The sequence below is a fragment of the Penicillium roqueforti genome, assembly GCF_015533775.1.
Source record: "Penicillium roqueforti strain LCP96 04111 chromosome Unknown scaffold_04, whole genome shotgun sequence".
Lineage (NCBI taxonomy): Eukaryota > Fungi > Ascomycota > Eurotiomycetes > Eurotiales > Aspergillaceae > Penicillium > Penicillium roqueforti.
In genome coordinates, this window is record NW_024067568.1 from 470,021 (window position 1) to 494,761 (window position 24,741).

Genomic DNA, 24,741 nt, shown 5'->3' on the forward strand with positions numbered 1-24,741 from the left:
TTTTCTTTCTTTCCAGTGACACGCAGTTCGTCACTGTAATTGCAATTATTTCTACATTACATTATTCTTAATGCCGGCATGTACGCCGCACTACTTGCTTTCTTTGAAAAGTCTTGCTTTCTTTGAAAAGTCAAAGTACCTGTCTATCACCCGTAATATCATCTCAGGCCAAATAGTTCAGAGTCTACAAAAAACCCCCTATCAGCATCGCGTAGATCTATGGCTACAGGATAAATTGGAAGTGACGTGTCATAAAAGCAGCCAGGAAGGCGGCATAAATGTCAAATTGAAAAGCTCAGGAAAGACAGACTAAAGGAAAAAAGAAACCAAAAACCAAAAACACCAATCATCTCGCCGGTAACCCCTCTAGATACGTATGCTGGAGCTGAAATCTCGATATGGCAAAAGATGTCAACGTATAAAAAGCTCATATAACATGCAGGAAAGAAAGTCCGAAGTTGGCGCCAGAGCTAAAAGCAGGGAGGTGAATGTGGTAAGATGTGAGGATAGATGGTAAACAGATATGAAAAGAGAGAGATAAATGGCCAAAAAACAAGTCAAACGCAAAAGAAAGTGTGTTGCGTTGGGAAAGATGTTGTCCCGAAAAAGAAAATCATATCGTGCGTAATTCATAGTAACTTGACAATGACCATTGGATATGATCTTCAGTTTCAAATGGGGTGTCGTCCGGGACATCCATTGAAATACTAGCGATCCTGCGCTAGCAGAGTCGAGCAGCGTCTTGAGTCTAGCTCGAAAAACAGGTGTTCCCAAAACACACATCAAGAGGCGTTTACCTCACATGACAATACAGCTACCGCCACTCTGGGCTCGTCTGCGTCTCCCGCCAGGAGCAGAGACAGAGCCTACGCCGGAAGCATCGTTCTCGTCTTCGTCTTCGTTGTACAGACGCTCGGCTTCACGGGCACGGCGTCGGCGTCGGCGAGCACCAGCACCAGTGGCGCCGGCCTCCTCGGTGGCTACCATGTATTCGGCCCATTTCCGGTCCAGCCGGGATGCAGCGGTGAGATCGCCGCGCAGAACACGTTTCGTGTGTTCATCAACGGTCATCTGCCAGCCGTAGAAACATTTCAGCTGGATGATTTCGTTGGGATAGGTTGGTGCTGGCGAGGGCGAGGGCGAGGAGGCTGGAGTGACGAAGGTACTTGTCGATGGGGAGGAGGCGTCTGATGTTTGTGTCACCGTCACCACTGTTGCAACGGCTTTGCGGGAGGCACGCGGGATGTATGCGTTGCTGGAGAGGACTTCCCTGACCCCTGCCCAGGTGACATTGGCGCAGTCGAATATCATAAGGCGCATCCCGATTTGGGGGAGGTCGTCGCTGTATCCGCGGCGGCGGACGCGGAAGCTGGCTTCCATCAGGGTCAGATCTGAGACTCTGGTGTTGTCCATTTCGACGGATCGGAGTCTCGGGCAGTTCTTCATTACGCGAAGCATTCCCGTGTCGCTGAGACTCTCGCAGTAGCTGATGTTCAAGTGTTCCAACTCTTGGGCACATGGAGATTCAGCCAGCTGCACCAGGGTGGCGTTTGTCAAATTCTCCAAATCCTCCAGTTCCAAATGCGACAGTTTTGGCGTCGTGCGAATGACATCAATGACGGATTCATCGGTCAGCTCGGAGCACTGAGAAACCTGCAGGCCTTCCAAATCTGGAACGTTATGGGCCAGGCTTTTAAATCCATCGTCGGTCACTTCAGGGCAATTGTGGAGGTCCAAATGACGGAGTTTTCGAGGTGGAACGATAGGGCGATCGGTTAGAATATCCATCTCTGGGTTCTCGCCATGGATCAGCATCTTGAGGCTTTGATCGGTTAGGTCGGTACGACTCATGATCAAGCGATCCAAAGTATTGCGCTCGAATAAAGCCAAAGTGAATTTCTCATCCTTGAACCCGCGAATTTCGCTGGCCCGAAGATCCCTCAACCGCCAACAGGACTGGACAATCCGAATAAGACCGGAGGTATCAATATTTCTACACCAGGAAACATTCAACGTTGCAAGCTGCGGACAAGACCGTGCAATGAGCTTCATGGCCGAGTTTGTAACATTCGACAGACCCGAGAGATTAATATATTCCAAGCGGGGATTACGAAGAAGGAAAGTGTAGATGGATTCCTTTTCGATGCGACAACCCTCAAGCGAGAGATTGACAACATTCCGGCATAGATCCGAAATACGATCTCCGTCCGAGGACCATTTCTCACGCATCTGAACGCAGCCTCTGAGATTGAGGTCTCGAACAAACGGACCACCGCAGGTGATAAGCTTAAGCAAAACATCACCCGGGATCTTAGAGTAGTACTCGGTCGTATCAACCTTGGACCATAATTGTCCGTTGTAGCACATCTCATTCCACGCCTTGGATACAGGGGCACAGCATACAATTTCCTGCGGGGTGAGGTATTGGAAGATCTTCACCTTAAGCTCCTGTGGCATATCGCCCCAAAAGTCAAAAGATCTGGCCGGCTGGGACTCTGGAAGGATGACCTCAGTCTCCACCTTCACATCCACCGGCGTCGCGCTGCGTGGTGACCCACGCGATGCTGGCCTCATATCGGAGGGCATAGGCACGGTGCGAGGTACAGGGAAACCAGGGCCATCGGTCTCCATCAAACGGATGCGAGCGTTTGCGCCCTGGGACTCACCGGGAGAACCAGAACAGCCGGGAGTAGCAGATCGGGGATTGAGGCCGCCATAGAGCTGGGAGGAACTTCCATTGCCTAGACAGGGCGAGTAGGAGGTCGACGATAGCGAAACACAAGAGAGGGAAGCCTTATTGTCTCGGCGGTAGCCAGTGGTTGACGAGGAGCGTCCGCGTCTGGTCAGCGTCGGGCTGGACGACATGCGTTGGAGACTCTGCAGTAACTTCTGACGACCCTTGAGTTTCGGAGGCTGCTCTAATGGGATCTGGCCGGTCGAATTGGTCGGAATGTTCGGAGAGATACTCCCCGGCGAGGGTAGGGCCCCGTCGGATACTTGGGAGGCCATTTTGCCAACTTGATCCCGGCTGTAGCACCTGTGATCTGGCCCACGAATATCTTGTCGCGTCTTCCGGGGGGCGTCGGCACGGTACGGAGGATCACACGAGCGAGGATAGTAACGGAGGGACGGTGGAAACGATAGAGCGACGGGCGCGCAGTCACCGGGCTCTTAAATGGGCATAGTGTTCGATCTCAAGGATGACCGGTCTTTTGGATATTAGCGATCTGAAGGTCAGAGAGACATAGAGAGGAAGTGATCAGAATGTCGGTGGGGAAAAATCACATTGACCGTTATTGTTTGTTGTAGGGCCACGGCGAAGGAACCGTGGAACAGGTTTCGGCAAAGACACCGTACAGAAAACCGAGAGAACCGAAAGAGCCGAGTAGAAGATACAGAGGGCGGGGGAAGTTGCGAAAGGAGGAGAGAAAGAGAGGTGCAAAGAGGAACAAGAAATGGCGGAATGCAGAGCGGAGGGAATGCGATACCTCTGCTAAACCTGGCACTGGCCTTTTCTCACATAGCCCGACGTTGTACTGCGCAAGTACCTCGCCCCTCTACGTTATCTGCTTATCGCTTCTCGTCTGTTAGTACTAGGCACCGGTATATACAGGCATGTGCTTGAACCATTTCTTAATATTCTATATCCCGGTGACTTTGGAGTATATCCTAGAGTATATCCTACTTTCATTTCTACGCTACAGAATGTCTTGACACAGATCGTCTAATGTGAAACCAAGTGCACACCTCGGCTGACGACGCCTTGAACAGAAGATACACCGAATTCGACGCCACCCAAGCGGGAATCCACTCGAGGCACCGATCCAGGGACACCCCGAAGGCGAAGTCGTTCCTGAATCCTGCGAGGCAACCCGTTAAATTCATTTTCGCCTCTTTCGGACTATTTTCGCTGGTGGGGCGCGTGCGGGGAAGACGACTAACCCGTGGTACGATGGCAGGGAACCCATGGAATCAAACATGCCATATGTATGTCTTCCGAGGTTCGACTTCGTATTTTACGGTAAGTTTCCTGTTTGTCTCGTTTGAGGGTTTTGTTTTGGAAGTCAAGGCACCAAGTGTCAGTGTAGCAACATATTCCCGAGGTCCTTAGCTCAAATTGCTGGTATCAACTCCTTAAGGTTGCATATGAAGTGGAGAGGTGATAGTCATAGCCTAGGCTATCGTAGACTATTTGCCAGAAAGAGACGTACGCTAAATGTTCCCCGCAATCTAATCAAAGCCGTACTCCGTACGTTGTATGTAAGTCTGCCCTCTTAGGTCTCTAGGTCACATAAAGAGATATGCAAAAGGTATCGCAAATTCAAATGCCATGAAAAGGGGGTGAAAAAAGCTCGATAAAAATAAACCCCGATAAAAGAAGTAAGACAAATCATGCGTTGATGTTCATCATCATCATCAACGTGGTCCTAGGGAAGTTAGAAGAACAGACACTCGCTCCACACCGGCCCCGAAATGATACCCAGTTTCCCGGAAAATTTGGCATCCATCATCAAAACGTAACTTTGTGGGGTATCGCGTTATTTGTGTTTTTTTGTCAATAAGTAAAAGGCGGAGGGAGAAGGGAGAGTAGAGTCGTATGAGAAGGGATTCAAGTCACCACCATCCAAGGATGTTCAAGCACTTCGGTAATGGTGAGTCGGTTGTCAACGTCACGATCGAGCATCGTGCGGATGAGGTCAATGCAGTCTTCTGAGAAAGGAAGGAAAGGAATTCGGAGGGGGTGGTCAAGGATCTCATCGACGTTGTAGAACGGGTTCTCTTTGTAGACGATGGTGTAAAGGAGAATCCCTAGAGCCCAGATGTCCTGTTCCTTGCCTCGATACGACCGGCCCTGTAAGGCCTCGGGCGCGGCATAATCTAACAAACATAGTCAGCACTGAATCCTCCCCGGTCAAAGAGAAGGAAACTTACCAATGGTTCCCACAAAGACATCAAATGGCCCGTTTTTGATATACGCCGCACTCCCAAAGTCGATCAACTTGATCCGTCCCTCTCCATCGAGAATCACATTCTCATCCTTGATGTCACGATGTACCACCAGGGCTTTGGTGTGGAGATGATTAATGGCGCTCGCAACCTGTCGGAAGATGTTCTGGCACTCCAGCTCGTCCATGTTGGCCTTGAGCTCGATATAATCGAACAGATCCATTCCCGGAAGCCCGTGAGGAGTCATTTCAATGTAATAATTGATATCGTCCTCGAAGAAGCCTTCCATCTCCACAATGTTAGGGTGCCTGAGCCCATCCCGCCGTAGGAAGTCCAGAACATGGATCTCCAATGGCACAGTCCCGAGTCGCCGATCCCGAGTCCACGTATCCACCAGGATCCGCTTCTTCGTGACGAATTTCAACACCATCTTCTTGCTAGGCTGCTTCTTTAAACGGGCCAGTTTGACTTGGCCGTAGGCTCCTTGTCCCATCTCTTCGAGAATCACGTAGTCGTTGATCGTTCGTTTCGCCGGAGGGTCGTTCTTCGCATTGGCAGCCGAGACCGGAGGAACGGGCTGCGGGGGACGGGTGGTCAGAGGCTCAGAGGCAGCCTCACTGAGTTGTTGACTAAGTGCTGACGTCGGAGCTTCAATCTCCACAGAAATCTTGGGGTTTTCCGTCTGGGCAGCAACACCGGCGTCTAAAGGGCGATCTGAATCAGGGTCATGTGTGGGTGAGGTAGGCTTAGAACTTGGGACAGATGATGGCGACAGGCCAGCAGCGGGTCCAGCAGCGTGGAGCTGTCTCGAGTAGGTTATCCACAAAGCATAGACCAACTCTGTGACTGCAACGGTATCATCACTCTCATCAGAGTCACTGGTGCGATCACTGCTTTTGCTGCTTTTGCTGCTTTTCTCTGTCTTGTCCTTTGAGAAGCAGGTGCCACTCTGAACCACGCGCAGTTGAATGTCCACGACAATGGTCGAGCCATCCCGATGCTTGGCAAGCAAGCCACTTGGCTCTGTAAACACAGAGGCGGCATTTGCTTTTCCGTCGCGGAGAATAGAAAGTGTCCGTGCACGCCGGAAGCTGTGTTCCGGTATGACAATACCATCAACTAGTGGTACGTTGTCCTCCTCGGTCAAAACGTCTAGCATCTCATCGAAATCGGGTACAAGCTGAGTGATGTGAAGTCCTTCCGGTCTCTCTTGACCGAAGAGAACCGAAGAGAACACAGAGTTGGAGCTGATCACGTTCAATGACGAGGACGAGAGCACCATCATGCCTGCGACATGAGGAAAGCTGGAGACTTGCATAGTGTAATCTCCTTCTCCCTTGCCGACCGCGACGGGAATACAAACGCCAGCCGCAGTGCGGGCGGCAAAGTGCCTCAGCTCCACGATTTTAGCCAATCCCTTCTCGAGGGATGTCTCAAGAGATTCCGATGGCAAACAAGGTAAAAGGTCGGTGATCGACTGGCCTTTTTGAACGACAGATGGGCCCCAGATTTTTTCGACTTCACCTTTGGCACTCACGACTTTCCATGAATCATCACACTCGATGAAGGCAATATTCTCTGTTATTTCTTCCAGGACCCAGATCAGGCCACCACGCTTTTCCATAACCCAGACGCTAGCGGATCCCCGTGACCCATTGCGCTTCTGAATCGGGACCACATCACCGCACAGCAAGACACCGCGTGACTTATTGGCCGGGTGGTTGTTGTTTCGGGCGTTTCTTGTGCTGGAGCCATATCCGTCATCAGTCTGCGCTCTCCGGGACTGTTCTCGTGAAGATGGTTTGCTGAGGAGTTGTGCTGTCACTCCGTTCCCAAGACCTCGGTACTTGGGATTGACGGCGGAAATGTTAGCTCTTTCGGGCTGAAGTGGCATGCGGGCAGCGACGTCAGTGCTAGGATCTCGAAGTTTAGCCTTGAGCCATTCCTGGTGTTCTTTCTGTACAACCTCCAGGATGCTGAGATGGCGAACTTCGGACTGAAGAACACCAAAGATGAGACACGACAAATCATTAGCGGCCAGAATGGTCCATGGTTCCTTGGCTTCGGTCCTAAACACGGCCTGGGAAGCCGGGGTCCATTTGCTGCTATGGGCGTGGAGGGCGGGGATCTGAAATCCTAATCCAGCAGACGAGGGATTGAGCGAGGCGAAAGGATCCGCGGAAGAGGTGTATGGTTGTGCTAGAGTTTCCATCAGCTTGCTCCTGATAGAGACAGAGCATAGGTCCGTGTATGTACGTTTTAAGCTTACGCGCCTGGATGTAGGTGCAGAGACCAGGTCCCTCCTTTGGTTGGAGATACGATCGCTGGGCACCGGGCTCAACAATTGGGAGCTGTCAGAAGGATGTGATCCCAAAGGAATGGAATCCTGGGCACCCTCTCGGGTGCTGACCGGGGAGGAATTGCCGTCTGCGAAGGCCTTCTCGAAGATATTGTCGCTATTAATCTCTGCGGGTCCTGTGCTGGGTCCACGGCCATGGAGTTGGTTATCCTGGGTTTCGAGAATATTCGCTCGGGCCAAAAGGTCCATCATACCTTGCATCTCCGTGTCCCCACTGGCGTTTGCTTGTGCGCTGGCGATCGCGGCATTGGTGGCGGCCCATCCCATCCGGTCGCGCATGAAATCAACAGACCTTTTGAGAATGTTCTGACGGCTGTGGAGAAACTCCTCGGACTGCTGGGCAAAGGAAAAGGAGTGTAGCGACTCCAGTGGAAACCGGTGTAGGTCCGCTAGATCCGTGAAACTTCGGCTCGACAAAAGATTGGTGTGAGCTCGAGAAGATGAGCGAGAACGGGGAGAGGGAGAGGGGCGCTGGCCAGTCATAGGTGCTAGTGATAGCGACGAGGAAGACATGTTTGGAAGGGTCAGTACTCTCGAGGGTTGATTTTGGCGTATACGATCCAGTCCAGATGGGCCAATTCCATGGTCGCTGTCGAATAACGGGGATCTGTTGGAGTATAGAAGGTGTCAACGTTATGTTAAGGAGTCGAAAGAATATAATCGGCTGACCTGGAGAGAGGTTCGTATCCCGAAGAAACACTGCCCGCCGAGCTCCTGAGTTGGTCTGTCTGTAAAGAAAGGTTGTATCCGGACTCGGATTCGGGCGACTCAGAGAGAGGTCCTAACGGCGACGAAAGAGGACTCGGCTCGCCTAAGTCTTGATCAGCGTGATTCACTAGCTTATGATCAAGTCAATCGGCGCGTCTCGGAGTTTCCATTCCATGGGCCTTTCAGGAAACGTGACGGTTTGGAATGATCAGACGCTTCATCTCCACGGTCAGATGCATATCTGAGCATGTGCCAGCGGGTGACCGTGATCGGCTGGGGAAAAAGCGATTCGCGCCCTTTCCTTTCCGGTGCTCGATGAGTCGTAAGCCCAATCCGAGTACCACGGTAACCCGTTCTTCTCGCCCTCACCTCCACTAGTTCCCCAAGGCCCATGAAATGAGAAACAAAGACTAAACGATCAACATGAAGAAAAAGCATGTGCGCGTCACTGACCATCAGGGTTGTAAGCCGACCCCATCCCCGAGGTCTCTCTTCTCTCTCTTCTGTCTCTCTTTTTGTAGTTTTTGGTTATGCTCGGCTTTAAATTCAGATGATCAGATGGGAGACAAAGAGAAATAGGCTCAATGGAGGCGAGCAATCGAGAATGTATCGAGGGTATGCGACATGTATCCGGTCATTCGCAACTGTGACGGGGATTGGGCGGGCAGCTGCCTCGTAGGGTCTCAGGCGGCATATGTGGCGTCGCGGCTGGGCACGCAGAAAGGTAGGAACAAGCAGAGGAGGTCGAGGTGAATCTTTCAAGGGGGAGGAAAAAGAAAAAGAGCAGCGGGGAAGAGAGGGTGGGGAGAGGAAAATGCCAGATGCGAGAAAAAGGGAAATGGGCCCCCTCCGTGATGTAATAACTCATTTTTCCTATGTTTTCTATGTTTCTATGTTGCTACAGCCATTTCTCCTTCGAAATAAAATTATATAGAAGACAAAATGAACATTTTATCTTGCATTGACGGTTTGTCTTATCCAGATCGGCTGATCGACATTTCTATCCCATGTGGCGGAGGAATTTGAGAATCAGCCCTTGAGATCTATACAAGATAGAAATCATGGCTGATATATCTTAAATAGAACCAAGTACAAAGCTACCACCCTAATACGTGAGTCCACTTCCCTCGCTCCGCCAATGAGATATGCCATGGATAAGTTATTTCCCATCGAAAAGACTCGAGATGATGCAAAGTGGCTTTCTTAATAGATCCGAGCGTCTTAATGTGGGACTTTGACCCCTTTGGTTACTAGCTTTCTATGAAGTTGAAAGACTGTCTCACATGGTAGATCGAGGCAGAGATGGGATTGAAAAAACTAGATTCTGCCAAATAAATGTCTCCGTTAATGGCGTGGTCTGTAACCCATTTTCTGTGCGGGAATTGAGTGATAATGCAGCCTGGCAGGAGATAAGAAGTGGGACTAGCCTTGACCCATATGTCCACGGGTACTTCCAGTGCATACGCAAGCAGTGACCTTGGCCTAATCCGGAGATATCATGGTGGGCCAGTCCCTGACAGAGGGTCCCGAGAGCCCCGAAGGCTGTACAGCGCCAACTCACTATGCTCGGAGTCGGACCCCAGATTGTCATCTCCGCTCATTCCGAACAAGGCATTGGGTTTGGGTTTGCCTCGAGTTTGGTCTAGATGCCGCGTCTGCTCAGGTGGCGGCGATGTCGAGCTAACAAACCCGGACAGGTTCCGACCACCGCCCAGCATCCACGAGAATCCCGAATCGGTCATAGAGGTTCGCACAGTTGATCGCGAGGGTATTGTCCGCGCACTCTCCTTCTTCCTGTGTGTCCGACTTGCTGTGTCTAGGATAGAATTGGTTCCACTCTCGGCCTTCGGCCCGGTCATATCCGCTTTGACAGAATTTATTGTTGGGGATTGACCCTCGTTGGCCACAATTTTGCCTTCGGCTTTACCCGTTGTGGATGTGATTGTCTCTTGTAACTCGGTTGGTTGGCTCAATTCACCGTCTACACGGGGGTCAAGAGGGGGATCTACTGGTATCGAAGAGTCTCCAAGGCAGATCTGGACACTCTCAACTTTGACCAGAGCCTGCTTCACTGCGTTGGTCGTATCAGAATCCAGGTCCTTGATATTTGCCAGCTGCGATCCAAGGTCATCCAGCGCCTCGCGCAGAATCGTTGCCAACGCCTGGTTCCTTTTCTCAAATAGATTGATCTTCGTTTCCAGTCTGCCCAAGGCCGCCGTAGCCGCCATATCCGAGGCTGATGTCGCGGAAACAGGCCTCGAACTAGGACGCATATTGGCTTCAAAATGCATTGTATGCATATTTTTCCTGGCTTCTGTCACGGCGCCTCGGACAGCTTTGGCTACGCCCCAGGTCTCTGTCCGACGTTGGATTCCCTGGGAGACGTCTTGGAAAAGAGATTCGAGACTTTTGGGACTGTTTCGGGCTGGTGATCCAGCAGGTGGGCTGCTTTCACTGCGTTTCTTAAAGTCTTCCCAAAGGAAGGCCTTCCTCGTGGGCCGTGTACTAGGCTGGTTGGGAAATTTGGAATCGGGCGGTCTACCTGAATATTTCGATATGATGAAACTGCCTCGATCGGCGGTAGGGTTCTGTTCCAAATATAATGCATCCTGCACAAAAGTCTGAGCTGTGTGTGGTTGGGGCGAAGGGTAGCGAAGCAATAATGTCAAGGCAGTTGTATAGTCGGCCGTAAGCACTAAATGATACATGTCAGCGAAACAAGATACGATGAGGTATTAAGGTCGACCAACATTGCCAACGAATTCTAAGTAGCATTGCAATGCACGTGAAATCGACAAGATCAGACCGTAGTCCATGAGCAAACAGTAAATCCCACATCATCAGGACATCATCAAATGGAAATTCTCGCCCAAACAGAAGGCGCATCCAGCGGCTTCTCAGTAGTTAGTACAGAAGAAAGTAGATAGGTGACTGAAAGCTGCTTACGTTAGGAAAATTTGCGGTAATATGTCCACAGCTTCAAGGTGCTCGGCGAGCTCATGATCTATAATCGCCAAAGCTTCCTTATGGAGATAATGACACCGATCAACAATCGGAATGACATCCATCTGGCCATTGGCTGACCGTGTCTCGCCGTGCTCATAGTATAAACGGGCCGTCTGCATTACAGATAGAAACAACGTAAATGAATCATGCTCCACGAATTGTGCATCAAGCATCTCCAGCATCAAACCCTCACTTGTGTCCTTGTTCGCATCAAGTCCTTCGGGGTGTGGCTTCACCGAGTCTCGATCTACTGCCCAGAGAATAGGGGCGAGTAATTCGTGCATTCCTTGCCTATAACCGACATCTGGATTGAGCTTCGAGTAGACGAACAGAATATCAGTCAACTTGGCTTTCGTGTCGGGCTCTTGAAAAAAGAAGTTTTCCTGCAAGCATCGGTCGACATCTTGTAGGATCTCGGTACGCAGCGTCTCATCGTGTCGGAGTGTTTGCCAAGGGGACTGATTGTTCCAACAAAAAATTATTAGATCGGAGAGTTCTTCGAGTTGGGCGGAGCACAGCGAGAGGGTAATTATATACCTGCTCATCATCCGCCAGAGGATCAACAGTCGACTCCAAATCGTCTGGATGTTCGATGTATTTCAAGAAATGATCTCGCAGTGCACGATAGGCACCCCGAGATTCGTCCAGCTTAGGCGCCCATTCAGTCTTCTCCAACCCGTCGAAGAGTAGAAATGCCTGCACGAAGAATGAGCATATATCTCCACCTCACGTTGTCAAATCTCCAGAACCTTCCAGCAAACTGATCTCAGTCCGTCATTGCACAGGTTTCCTCCTTGCTCGGATTGCAACGCCGCTCGGAGGTCGGAAGTCGTGGTGTTGTCGGAGAACAAAATGTCCCATCTCTTTCTGTGAGGGTCAGTAAAAGTAAAAATTGACAGACAGCGTGAGAGAAATACCTGGTCTCCTCAATGGTTCTCATTGCTGAGGATGAGGGAGAGAACAATAGAAGGTGAGGGGGATGCGGGCGATAGTAGACCGCCCGTGCCTTATCTCGCGCTACTGCCCTGACTCGGCCCTTGCGATGTTCCACCGCTATACTCCGGTTTAGTTCGGATTGGGAAGTTTGCATATCTAAAATGATATAGAGTGCGGCTGACATTGGCATATTCGATCCTGTGTCGTTCTCCCTGCAGAAACCCGCTGCATCGCTGCACTTTTATGTCACCTCTCACAGCTTCATGACACTAGTGTACATTCAAGATGTCCGCTGATCTACTAGCAGAGTTTGGTCAGGCGCCTGCTCCGGACAATAGGCCGGAACAGCAGCCATCGCAATACCACAAAAACTCATCCTTCGACGACGAGAACATCGATTTCTTCGGGTCATCGGGAAGTGTGCAGCACAACAAACGTCCCAATCCGACTCCTGGAGCAGCCAGTCAACTTGCAACTCCAGCAGCTTCGTGGCAGGGACCTGGTCGTCAGGAATTTGACATTCCCTTGAATCCACATAGTGATGTATTATTCGATGCAGCATTTGACACACCAACAAGTGATGCAGACGATGACTGGGGCGAATTCGAGGTCCCTGATTCAGACACGCTACATGCACAATCCACTCTTGTACATTCATCAACAGCTATATCTCCAAAACCAGAGCCTCGGCAAGATGGTCCGCAAGCTTCTAAAACAATTGACTTGCTCGATTCACTCTCATTGCAAGACTTTGCACCGGCTGTGAAACTTCACTCGAATATTACTAAAAAGAAGTATCCTCTCGAACCTGATAATAGCCAAAATCAGGCGACATGGGAGGATGATTCGTTTGGTGACTGGGGTGATTTCGCCGATGTGCCTGCTAGCCAACCTCCCCCCAAGGTCGCCGAGAAGAAAACACGACCACCTACAAAACCGCCTGTCAAAGCCACTAAGCCGCTTGCATCAACCTGGGATGACGACACCTTCGACGACTGGGATGATTTTTCAGATGGACCTAGTGTCAAGCCTGTGCCTAAATCCAAACCCACCACCCCTAGCCCAGCTCCTACTAGCTCTGTTTCTGGGACCACAGCCCCTGCAGCAACCGTGCGTCCAACAAACATCCCACCACCATCAATCCTTCTCGAGTTATTCTTGGATGTGTTTGAGAATCTTCAGAAGGATGCTACACTCGCAAAATCCCAACTGCGATCTTCGGCCCCACTGTCATCCTCATCTTCAAGCACCGTTTCAACAACAGCCTTAAATATTCACAATGTACTTCAATCGGCCGCCCGCGTAATTGCAGGGCGAAGTCTCCGGTGGAAACGTGACACAATTCTTAGTCAAAGCATGCGAATCGGTCCTGCCCGTTCCGGCAAAGCCGGTGGTATGAAACTTAACAGCGTGAACAAGCAAGAGAACATCAAAGAGGAACAAGACGCTGTTGACGTGCTGACTACTTGGCGTGAACGGGCGGCGATTTTCAATGCTATTCTACAAGCGGCGGGCCAGCGGCCAATCCCTACGATCCCAGATCCTAGTGCGCTCAAGGTTATTACGGCACGGGCGGACCAGGGCGCACTAAAGGCATCTCATCCATGTGCACTCTGTTCGCTTAAGAGAGACGAGCGGGTGTTACGGGTGGATGAACAAGGTGTTCAAGATAGCTTCGGAGAGTGGTGGACGGAGCATTGGGGCCACACAGCATGCAGGCAATTTTGGGAGACAAATCGAAATCTGCTTGGGCAGCGTTGAAAGCTAGATATGTATATAGAAGAAAAAGTTGTACATGAATGGGTAGAATAAAGGGAAATGTCAAATGACTCGAATCATTTGGATCATCGGGAGGGAACCCGACGACATCCCTATCTCTTCCCTCCTTTCACCCTCTCATACTTCCCTGCTCCCTCGAGATAAGATTTTGTATCCACATCCCTGCGAAACCGTCTGATTCGTCTTTCGCCTTCTGATAACAACACATTCCCCTCACGGCCCTCATGGGCCTCACGTGGGCCTCACGGGCCCCCGCATTCCGGCCACGCTGATTCCTAACATATCACAATACAGATGGCGGGTAATGGAAGACTCGCAAAACGATCGTCGAATGCGTGAGTGGCATTTTAAATTAATAGAAATGCATACCGCTGACTATTTAGTTGTGTGCGATGCCGGAGACAGAAGATCAAATGTTCCGGGGCGCAGCCCTGCGAAAAGTGTAGCAGGCGAAAGCTCACTTGCGTCTTTGATAACCATGACCAGAAAATCCTGGTAACAAGAGGGCAAGTTAAATGGAGTGTTAAGAAGAATCGATATCTCACATTTATCGCAGTTACATTCTAGACCTGCAGCAGAAGATTGCGCGTATAGAGCAGAGCCAGAAGGGCCAAGTGAGCCCTTTCAGCCCGAATTTCGATACTCAGACATTTGGTTTGTCTTACTTTCTATTTAATCTATTTAAATGGATGCCTACTAACCTGTTGCAGATCCCAAAGATCGCGAAGATGTACCTCCTTTGCAGAGGACTAGTCCTCCAGAGGATCTTGATGAAGCCCAAGACCTGGAGGATCTGGACTCTGGGCTAGCTAACCCTTTGTCGTCCGGTCCTCCTGCATTTATGTCTGCAGCAAATGGTCGTACATGTAGGTTATGCCGGTTTCTTGGAATGCGCGACTCTAACATCCACAGTCTATCTTGGAACATCATCCAACTGGTCGTTCACCCGGCGAGTCCTCAGCTTGGCACATCAGCACCTCTATCAGAATGTATTACCTACAGAAACTCTGATATTTGATGAAACGACCTATGAGCTGGGATGGGATGGGTTACGAACAAGCCCGGGCCCAGATGTTCCAGTTGTTCCGACTCGCGATCACACCATGTATCTGATCAACGCCGTTCAATTTCGGTGCGGGCAATTGTATCACCTTTTTGAGGAAGGAGAGTTCATGAGTTCTCTGCATCAGTACTACTTGGGAGATGGGCAATCTATGACAAATAGCTTGTGGTACATCCATTTTCTCCTCATCCTGGCCTTTGGGAAAGGATTTGTTCAACCCAAGGCTCAAGGTAGAAAACCACCAGGGGTGTGCTATTTCGTCAAAGCTTTGCAGCTTCTGCCTGATCCGACTGCTCTGTACCGTGATCCTATGCTGGGAACGGAAATCCTATGCTGCATCGCCTTATACTACCAGTGTGTTGACTTTCGAACTTCGGCACATAACTACGTAAGGTTTCTAAAAGAAACGTCTCATTTGAAAAACCCAGCTGACCAATGCTTTAGATCGGACAAGCCATGCGGATGGCTATGGCACAAGGAATGCACACTAGTATGCCAGTCGAGGATTTAGGACATGACATGGTTCAAAGATCCAGCAAAATCTGGTGGACTATTTACATTCTGGACAGAGAAATGACATCGTTAATGGGTCTGCCTCAGTCGATCAATGACCGATATGTGCAAACCCAGCTCCCCACCTTTGCAGACCCATCAGAGACAATGTCATTGGGCATGCACATCAAATTGTCCAAGATCATTGCCGAGGTGAACAGCAGTAAGAGTTCCTGAGCTTCCATCGTTGATTATCACCTCTAACAAAACCAACAGCAATATATGTTATCAATGGGCGCTTTAATCGGACTTTTCTACTTAGCACAAAAACAGCATTGGCGAACATCGCAGGGCTTGCCGATGAGCTTCGCGAGTCATTTCCGCTACACTTGGACCCAGGCAGCGGGGTTTCTCGAATATCAGCATACTTACATCTTCAATACCACCAGGTATGTGTCTTATCATCTGCGGGAAGAGCTGCATCCGCTAGGTTCTCACATCATATGCAGTGTATTATCCTGGCCACCCGACCTCTCCTATTCTGCTTTCTTAAGATCCGCTTCGAGTCCCCAGAAAGCTGTTTGGAATCCCTCAATGCATCCCAAAATGTCCGAAACCTGATGCAAATGTGTCTTGAATCCGCCCAGAACATCATCAGCATTCTCTCCAGTTTGCAGAGTCAAGGCCTCTTAGGTACAACAAACTTTCGCTACAGATACGCCCTTGTGACTAACACCCAAATCCTAGAAACCTTCCTCCCCTTTGATCTAGAATCAGTCTTCGTATCCACTGTCATCCTCCTCATGGGACCAGCGATCGACCCGCGAGTATTAGAGAGTCACCCCAACTGGCTAGAGAAAGCCTATGCCATCTTCGGCGAAATGATCAGAGACGGAAACCAAGTTGCTAAATTTCGGCGATCCGAGCTCCAGCAGCTACACGAGACATTACTAGGCTGTATCTCTAGTGATCGGCCTCGACACTTAGCAGTCCCTGACTTCTTCCAGCAGGCTGAGATCATCTCTGACCCAGCTTCTCCTTCTTCAACGCCGATTCCTGGGGCTATGGCTCAATCTATTCGATATAATGATGCGCTTCTGAGGCCGGATCCTGGTTTGGATGTGGAGTGTGATTTTACTACGATGCTGACTTCGGCTGAGGTTATGGCTGTTGCGAACTCGATTGAGAGTTATGATACTGAGTGGGTGTCTAATGCGATGATAGAACATAGTATATGGTAAATTGAATGTCTGATGAATGACGAATTGCAAATATAAATTCCGTGATATTTTTATCTGTTCCGAAAGAAAAAGCAAGACGGTCTATGCCTTGAATGGTTAACTATACGTTGAACTCGCCGACATTAAATATTCAAATCATCTAAAGCTTGGACAGTATCGTAGGCCGGATCTCAGAGAACTCCTTCGACTCTCCCAGGCGCCAGCTCACATCACCACCCCAATCCCCCTTGCCCTCATTGGGATCAGTATGCTTCCATTTCCACCGTGCTTCATGCTGCTGACCAGCCTGCAGGAAATCCGAAACCCACGATCCAAAGATAGGGAACATCTTGAACCCATGCCCAGAATCACCAGACAACACAACAACCGACGACGACGTCTCCGGAACAAAATCAATAATAAAGTCCGAGTCATCAGTATCTGCAAACCAGCAAAGCGACTTCTTAACCAGCGGGCGATTCGCAAGCGCCGGAAGAGTCTGCGCCAGCAACTTCCTCATCTTCCTCTCGTCATGCTCCGGCACAAACGCACTTTCCTCCAAAGTCCCAGGCGCATGAGAAACTCCAGTCTCAGGATCCGTATTGATATATCCTCCACCCATGGGACAGATCTTCAACAAGTTTGTCTGAGGATCGGGCTCGAAGAGGAAACCCAAGTCACGAGCATAGGTGACAGGAATACCACGCAGCGCAGAAGTCTCTTCATCGGTAAGATGGACATGCGCCACAGACCACGATTTGGCCACGACCTTCTTCCCAATCTCCGGGACAAGACGACTCACCGCACCGCCAGCTGCGACAATCACCAACGAAGACGGGTGGAACTTCCCATCCTTCGTTCGGATCCCGGAACTCTTCTTGCCTTGCAGCGAGCTGACATAGACGATTTCATCGACTGCGCCGCGCTCTCCGAGGTAGAAGCGTACGCCGGCTGCCTGCATAGCGCGGTAGACACCTGCCAGTGCGTTCCCGGAGTGTGCATACCCGTCGAAGCGGTTCAGGTATCCATTCCACCCAGTCAATGGGCCGTCGAGCTGCCAGCAGGCTTGACGAATGTCGTCTTCGCCCTTTATGGGCACGACATGTGATTTGAGTTGATCGTTCCCTTCTGCGGAAGCGCGGAATCTATTGAGGGTGTCGATAGCCTTTTGGGGTGCTTCGCCAGACACGCAGTGGAGGAATCCAGTCTGGTGGAAATGAGGTGCGAAAAGAGGAGTTTTCCATGCGGCGATGGCTTTCTAGTTAATAGATAAAATGAGACATCGGTCAGTAACCAACTCGGTTATAGCATCGGAAATCGTGGGCTTACGATTGTCAAATCGGTGTAGAATGGATCCTCGTATTCTGCGCGCACAATCTTGTTCAGGTCATTGGCGGCTGAATAGCGCGGAGGAATCTGCTCGTCTCTTTCGAAGACAGAGATATTCGTAAAGCCCGAGCGAGTCAAATGAAGAGCGCTGGAGAGCCCGAAGGCTCCGCCACCAACAATGATGATCGGGTCGCACTTGGAGATACCCATTGTGAAATTTGATGAGGAACTTCTAACAGATGGCCTAATAGTTCGATATCTATAGCTCCAGGCCAATACACCTTCATGAGTCGACGGCGTCAATGCCGACTCTCCGGGAGTAGTGCGGGGAGCGCGGAGAAATGGACCATCGGGAGGCCTTCCGATGTGCCCAAATGGGGTTTTGGATGTTTTTGATAAGAAAATGCAAGCCACGTAAGAGGTCAGATGTGGAAATGATAATTAGAATAACGTATGATATGGTGAGGGAGTACATTTAGTCAGAGTCACTTTATTGGTACAAGCAAAGTATACGAAACATAGTAGCATAACAGAAATGGATAAATCAGATTATTGAAGTCCTACGACGTTAAGGACAGAGGCTGGCTCCTATTGTGTCTTATACTAATCTTAAAAGAGGAACTGATGAAAATAAATGAAAGTATGCTTAGATTGCGAAAGTGCATATATGTTAACAAAAAACCTATAAACTATTCATTTTATATCTCAACTTTAGTGGTTGCTAGGGTACATAAACCCCTCATCCTGATCAAAGAATTCCTCCTTAATCAACCGTGGGCTAACAAAGCGACGCAGAGTATCAGAGCTACCAGCCTTGTCGTTAGTTCCGCTAGCACGCGCACCACCGAAAGACTGTTGTCCGATAAGGGCAGCGGTTGTCTTGCAATCTGTAAGAGGTAGACGATTAGATATAGCAACAATTCACGTTGGTACTGTGCGACTTACTGATATAGAAGTTGCCGGCAGAGTATCGGAGCTTATCTTCAGCCTGGCGGATAGCACCACGGTCCTTAGCAAAGACAGCACCAGTCAAAGCAAATCCGCCTCCATTCTGATCAACAGACTTCAAAATAGAAGCCCATTCGGCATCCTTGTAAACATACAGGGTAAGCACCGGGCCGAAGATCTCCTCGTTGAAGAGACGGTGGTCTGGTGAATCGGCTTGGTACACGGTAGGGTGCACGTAGTATCCAACAGATTCATCATAAGTACCACCAGCAATAAGCTTCAGCGAGGGGTCCTTGTTGCTAGCATCAATGACGGACTTGATCTTCTCGAATGATGCACGGTGGATCACGGGGCCCATGAAAGCCTCCAAATCCTTGTCCGGGTTTCCAATGGTAATCTCCTTGATACCAGCCTTCAACTTAGTAAGGAACTCCTCCGCGCGAGACTCAGGCAAGTAGAGACGAGATGTGGCGGAGCATTTCTGACCCTGATACTCGAATGAGCCGCGAATGGTGTGGTTGACTGCACTGGTGATATCGGCCGACGGGTGAACAAGGTGGAAGTTCTTTCCGCTGGTCTCGGCAACGAAGCGAGGGAATTCGCGGTATCTCTTCGCAGCAACACCTTGTCCAATCTTGCCATACAGAGAGCGGAAGACATCGGAAGAACCAATGAAATTCAGGCCGGCGAAGTCGCGGTGTGCGAGCACAGTCTCAGTAATGGCTTCAGGGTCACCGGTCACGAATTGGATCACATTGGGAGGGAGACCAGCCTCCAAAAGAATCTTGTAGAGCAAAGAGCTGGCGTAGACATTAGATGCCGAAGGCTTCCATAGTACCACATTACCCATCAGCGCGGGCCCGCAAATCAGATTGCCGCCAATGGCTGTGAAATTGAACGGGGAGACAGCGTAAACGAAGCCCTCTAGAGGACGGTAGTCGATACGGCTGTGACTAGTTAGCAAATGATCTGCGACAACTCAAACCAGTCATACTAACCTCCACATGCCATCAGTGCCACGAGTTGGCTGCTTCTCCAAGATTTCAGCTGCCCAGTTGCAGTTCAGGCGGAAGAAATCCGCCAATTCAGCCGCGGCATCAATCTCTCCCTGCCAAATGTTCTTCCCTTGTCCGAGCATCGTAGCTGCAATAATCTCGTATCGGTACTTGGTGCATAGCAACTCCGCAGCCTTGAGGAAGATTGAAGCTCGATCAACAAATGGGGTATCCTGCCAGCTTTGCTTTGCCTCCAGAGCTAGTTCAATAGCTGACCGGGTCTGCTCATCGGTGGCAAGTGGGTAGTTTGTAAAGGTGACGGCATGTTCGGCAGGCAATGGTTGATCCCAAGACTTGGAGCTTGCCTGGAACTTTCCATCATAGAAGAGCTCACTCCGCACGGGCAGCTGAGAGCGGAGCTTCGTCAGTGCTTTTTCAAGCTTGGCGCGCTCCGGGGAGCCTTTTTTGTATGAAGGCTATAGTGTGATTAGCATTGAGGTGGGTTAAGTAGTTGTCGCACTCACGTTTGGTTCGTTTCGAGCATCGGGGAGACGGAATGGCATAGTAGTCTTAGCCCGAGTCTGAACAGAGAGTCCTGCAGGAACAGAGCGCAGGCGAGAGCCAATAGGCCGTGCCGAGCGGAGTCTCATGAGTGTAGTAGACATGATGGATCGCAAGGTTGAGTTTAGTGAATGACAATGTAAACTCAAGAAATCAGTTTGAGACAACAGACTAGTTTAAACGTCAACGACCCCTCTTAGAAATGTCGGAGGCTTCCCCGTTTACCCCACAGAACTATTGCAGTGAGCTTGAGCTCCGGACAAGATAAAGCTAAATTCATAGCTGCTGTTCGAAATCTGCAGCATCGGGATGCCATCCGGTGATCGTATCAGGCTTGATTGGGTATTGTAATCATATATTTCAAGTAGATAAGCATGAGAAATCATGACTATGTGATTCAAATTATCATTATGCAACAAGAAGCTCAATCAAATGAAGCTCGCTGGGGCAATCCTTTGCTAGGACAGCTAGCAGGCGATCTCGCCGCGGCAGCAGCCTCGGCGTCCTTAGTGACACCCGCGGTCGCAATTATCGATAGGTTCGTCTGGATGTTTCCAAGCGCGATGATTTCGCGCTAATACATACCCTCAGAGCGCTTGTCGAGCAAGCTGCCTTCAAACAACCCATTCTCCGCGGACTTCATCGGCATGCGCTCGCGGCCCTCCGACGGCCGGGTCTGTTTGTTTTCCAACGGCCATTCGGTATTGTCTGGGCCCTCTATGCGGCAACCTATTCCGTCGCAAATGTGACCGACACAATCAGTCACAAGCTTGAGATAACCGCCGCGGGGACGATCACATTTGCCACGACGATGATGGCCAATGTGCCGCTAGCGCTGTGGAAGGACATCCGATTTGCGCAGGAATACGGAACCGGCAGGGGTCCCGATGCCAAGACATTGACAACAAACACTCCAATCTCTGTACTCCAGAACAAATCTTTGGCACGAACTGCAGCTGCTATCTTCCTCGCACGAGACGGTGTGACTATCTTTGGGTCATTTACTTTGGCCCCGTGGTTGTCGGATGCCATCCCCGACCGCTTGATGACTCATCCCAACGCAAAGCCGATCATCACCCAGTTGACCGTGCCCGTCTTAACTCAGCTGGTTGCTACTCCGTTACATTTATTGGCATTAGATATGTACACACGGCAATATACTATGCCCTTCCTAAAAAGGGTAAAGCACTCGCAGCGATATCTGCCCTCGTCAACTTTGTTGCGTTGTGTCCGTATCATTCCTGCGTTTGGAATTGGGTGCTTGACGAATATAGAGTTGCGATCTGCTCTTCATGCCAAAGTCTCGGGTTGAATTAATTATTTATCTCATTATCAGTCCATGTCCTACATGAATGGCTGGGGCATTCTACCTGTGTGGCGTTCAGTCCACCTTTCTCGATATCACTGACGTGCGCCAGAATCTCCGTCTGGTAGGGCGTCTCTCGTGCAATTTGCACAGTATCGAAGACAGACTTCGACTGAACAAAAATATCATCGATCTCCTCGAGTGTACGGCCCTTAGTCTCAGGACAGAACAAGTAGAAGAACACACAAGCAAAGGCGCTAATACATGCGTAGACAATGTAATACCGCCAGTGGATAGTAGCGAACCCGACTGGGCTCACCTCTGCCAATACGAAGTTGAAGAGCCAGTTTGCTGCAGCTGCCATAGCAGTAACTTGAGCACGAGTTTTTAGCGGTGCGATCTCTGCGGCGTACATGAATGGGACAAGGAAAAGTCCAATGGGGAAGCAGAAAAGCGCTACGAAGTAGAACAAGAGTGAGGCGCCAGCCATGGATGTGTTTTTAAGATCACTCGATAGCCCAGCCAAACAGGCCTGGGCAATGGTCATACCGGCAGCCGCAGCAATGAGCAATGGACGACGTCCGACGCGATCGATGAGTAGAACGGCCACGCCTGTAGCCAAAAATTGCCAGATTTGCAGACACCCAGTGATAATTCCCGAGAGTGTACCTGAGTATCCCAGATCGCACTGGAAGATAATATCAGAATAAAAAGTGATGATGTTGATGCCGGTCATCTGCGCTAGAATATTTACACCAACAGCAATAACTGTACGGTGCAGGTGGCGGTTCTTCGTGAGCGCGAATGGCGACGAGGAACCTGCTGGTTCGGCGTTCTCGTCAATTTCAAGTGACTGTCGGATAATTTCCAGCTCCTGTAAGACATGCTCAGAGTCGACAGCCACATTTTCCATGCGAGCTAGAACTTCAGATGCCTCCTCGAGACGTCCGACACGTGCGAGCCACCGAGGAGACTCGGGTAGCAGCATGATACACCCCACAACAATGAGACCAAAGAGGCCTTGAGAGGCGATGGGCAAACGCCAGCTGACCGAGCTATCACTAACATAGGAGAGTCCGAATCCCAACCATGCTGCGAAAACAACGCCGCCAATTGCAAACCATCCCTCCAGTAGCACCATTCGTCCACGTTCCTCTGCTCCAGATGACTCGGAGACGTACATTGGGATTGTAGCGGTAAAGCCACCGACACCAAGACCTGTTCAGTTACTGGTTAACTTATTGCAATCTGTTCAATGATAAGGGGCTTTACCAGTAATGACTCTGCCAGCAATAAGTTGACCGAGTGAGAAAGAACTTGCTTGGATAGCTATACCAACGAAAGCTATGCAACCGGCAAGAAAGATGGTCTTGCGACGACCGAGTCTGTCACCTAAAAAGGCGCAGGAACCTGCCCCTATTGCGCATCCAACTTCATAGATAGCGACCGTTGTACCTTTTAATGATCAACATTGCTCTCTTGAACATCTGCCAGCTGATTCATCCGAGTAGATACCTTGAATTTTAGAGTTGTGAGATTTCTCACGACCAGTAGTTTGAACGGTATCGACTTGAGGGAATACGGCGATGAAAGAGTCTAGTATCAACAGGCCATTGGCAATTGCCTGATCGTAGCCCTGCAGTATGAATCCGACAGCCCCAATAAGACTGATGGCGAGGCTCAATGACTTGCCTTTGAGCTTAGGGGCCATAGCGTCCACTCTACCTAAAGTCTCTTGTCGGATGAGTTCCAAATCTTCAGCTCGCGATTCCAACACAGGGGAGAACACCAGAAATAAAAAATACGGTACTCGATACAGCACCCCACTTAGTAGATCCTGAAGCGGAGGGTCCCAGACTAAAGGAGACGGACTACCTGGGACTTCTAGAAGAAAGACAAATCTGCCAAGCTTCGGATGTTCACCGAATGGGCCAACCAGCTTCGCGCATTTGACGGTAAGTGGATCTCGAGTTTCTTCAAGTTTGGTGAAGTACAGCGCTAATAAGTGGCTGGCCAATCAAGTTCCGGATTATCAGCATCCGTGGCCCCGGCCGCCCGTAGTTTCTCCGCATTCTCATCCATATATTATTGCCTATAGTCAATATTTCATGTTGATCTTTCCTCGTTCCCTACTAATACCTCAAATCCACTTCTCCCTAGTTCGTAGGCTGCATGTCATAATTTAGGACCTTTGTGTCCAGACGAGAGGGCTGTGAGCCTGAAACTTTAGGTAGCAGTGAGCTCCTAGCACTTGTCATGTTCATCCTCCATCACATGACTTTTGGCGCGATCTGCACGATTGCCCATCACGTGACTATATAGATCGTTGACACCTTCGTTCCTTCCTCTTTGGTATTTGGCTCTTTCCTTTGTTTTTTCCTTTTTAGGGCTGTCTACAACCTTATTTAAGCGAGACATTCGAGTTTTGCACCGTTTGCAGGAAAGCCAGGTATATAAACAGGCTGATTCCCACTTTTGAACTTACTTCTTCTTTCTCTCTTCATCATTTTGAATCAACCACATCACAGAGCAACCCCTCCGACATGTTATCGTGTCCATAATCCATCACATGACTTGTCTGCTCTTACTGTCTCTTTTTCATCTACTTGCATTCATCCTTCATGCAACCACCACATCACAGGCATCCCTTCATGGCACCTGTCATGTTCATCATCCATCAATGGCTTGTATGTTCTTGCTGTCTCTTTTTTTCTCATATACTTACATTCATCATTCAGACATCCCAACCACATTCTCCTTCCACATTCAATCTTCCACTTCATGAAGTTTGTTTCTTCTTGTCTGTGTTGTGACCTATTCTTCATCTTCCCTCATCATATTCTATGACTTGGTAAACACCTGATGACATGAGGCTGACTGTACTAGATATGTATGCTCAACCACATCTGCTCAACCATATCCAGCCTTGCCGAGACAGATTCCGCCTTCAGGACTGGCAGCATGCTTGCAACAACAGCAAACACAAAAACAGAAACAGAAGAGAAGCGGGGGCGGGGGGGGGGGGGGGGGGGGGGGGGGGGGGGGGGGGGGGGGGCGGGGGGGGGGGGGGCGGGGGGGGGGGCGGGGGCGGG

The 24,741-nt window shown here is 50.0% G+C and overlaps 9 protein-coding genes across 9 annotated transcripts; 3 read left to right on the forward strand and 6 right to left on the reverse strand.

The window, feature by feature from the left end:
- Positions 1-798: 798 nt before the first annotated feature.
- LCP9604111_3014 (F-box domain protein) lies at positions 799-3,009 on the reverse strand (the record flags this gene model as incomplete). The annotated part of the gene is made up of 1 exon (XM_039070556.1): positions 799-3,009. One exon carries the CDS (start codon positions 3,007-3,009, stop codon positions 799-801), a length of 2,211 nt encoding a protein of 736 aa, XP_038930969.1.
- A 162-nt stretch (positions 3,010-3,171) lies between these two features.
- LCP9604111_3015 (serine/threonine-protein kinase) lies at positions 3,172-8,253 on the reverse strand (the record flags this gene model as incomplete). Its single annotated transcript, XM_039070557.1, has 10 exons — positions 3,172-3,209; positions 3,286-3,490; positions 3,612-3,641; positions 4,619-4,878; positions 4,933-7,146; positions 7,204-7,298; positions 7,358-7,427; positions 7,501-7,913; positions 7,976-8,117; positions 8,211-8,253. 10 exons carry the CDS (start codon positions 8,251-8,253, stop codon positions 3,172-3,174), a joined length of 3,510 nt encoding a protein of 1,169 aa, XP_038930970.1.
- A 1,257-nt stretch (positions 8,254-9,510) lies between these two features.
- LCP9604111_3016 (GTPase-activating protein GYP6) lies at positions 9,511-11,960 on the reverse strand (the record flags this gene model as incomplete). The annotated part of the gene is made up of 6 exons (XM_039070558.1): positions 9,511-10,709; positions 10,765-10,907; positions 10,961-11,478; positions 11,558-11,716; positions 11,770-11,887; positions 11,938-11,960. The coding sequence occupies 6 exons, from the start codon at positions 11,958-11,960 to the stop codon at positions 9,511-9,513; spliced, it is 2,160 nt and encodes a 719-aa protein (XP_038930971.1).
- Positions 11,961-12,241: 281 nt separating this feature from the next.
- On the forward strand, positions 12,242-13,717 carry LCP9604111_3017 (uncharacterized protein; the record flags this gene model as incomplete). The annotated part of the gene is made up of 1 exon (XM_039070559.1): positions 12,242-13,717. The coding sequence occupies one exon, from the start codon at positions 12,242-12,244 to the stop codon at positions 13,715-13,717; it is 1,476 nt and encodes a 491-aa protein (XP_038930972.1).
- Positions 13,718-14,029: 312 nt separating this feature from the next.
- Positions 14,030-16,531, forward strand: LCP9604111_3018 (transcriptional regulator family TF; the record flags this gene model as incomplete). The annotated part of the gene is made up of 9 exons (XM_039070560.1): positions 14,030-14,070; positions 14,119-14,241; positions 14,292-14,389; positions 14,446-14,601; positions 14,648-15,186; positions 15,243-15,513; positions 15,567-15,739; positions 15,800-15,983; positions 16,038-16,531. The coding sequence occupies 9 exons, from the start codon at positions 14,030-14,032 to the stop codon at positions 16,529-16,531; spliced, it is 2,079 nt and encodes a 692-aa protein (XP_038930973.1).
- Positions 16,532-16,670: 139 nt separating this feature from the next.
- Positions 16,671-18,049, reverse strand: LCP9604111_3019 (NAD(P)/FAD-dependent oxidoreductase; the record flags this gene model as incomplete). Its single annotated transcript, XM_039070561.1, has 2 exons — positions 16,671-17,768; positions 17,840-18,049. 2 exons carry the CDS (start codon positions 18,047-18,049, stop codon positions 16,671-16,673), a joined length of 1,308 nt encoding a protein of 435 aa, XP_038930974.1.
- A 501-nt stretch (positions 18,050-18,550) lies between these two features.
- Positions 18,551-20,447, reverse strand: LCP9604111_3020 (uncharacterized protein; the record flags this gene model as incomplete). Its single annotated transcript, XM_039070563.1, has 4 exons — positions 18,551-18,726; positions 18,785-19,734; positions 19,786-20,258; positions 20,307-20,447. The coding sequence occupies 4 exons, from the start codon at positions 20,445-20,447 to the stop codon at positions 18,551-18,553; spliced, it is 1,740 nt and encodes a 579-aa protein (XP_038930975.1).
- Positions 20,448-20,753: 306 nt separating this feature from the next.
- LCP9604111_3021 (uncharacterized protein) lies at positions 20,754-21,655 on the forward strand (the record flags this gene model as incomplete). The annotated part of the gene is made up of 2 exons (XM_039070564.1): positions 20,754-20,881; positions 20,935-21,655. 2 exons carry the CDS (start codon positions 20,754-20,756, stop codon positions 21,653-21,655), a joined length of 849 nt encoding a protein of 282 aa, XP_038930976.1.
- Position 21,656: 1 nt separating this feature from the next.
- Positions 21,657-22,832, reverse strand: LCP9604111_3022 (uncharacterized protein; the record flags this gene model as incomplete). Its single annotated transcript, XM_039070565.1, has 1 exon — positions 21,657-22,832. The coding sequence occupies one exon, from the start codon at positions 22,830-22,832 to the stop codon at positions 21,657-21,659; it is 1,176 nt and encodes a 391-aa protein (XP_038930977.1).
- Between the last annotated feature and the right edge of the window lie 1,909 nt (positions 22,833-24,741).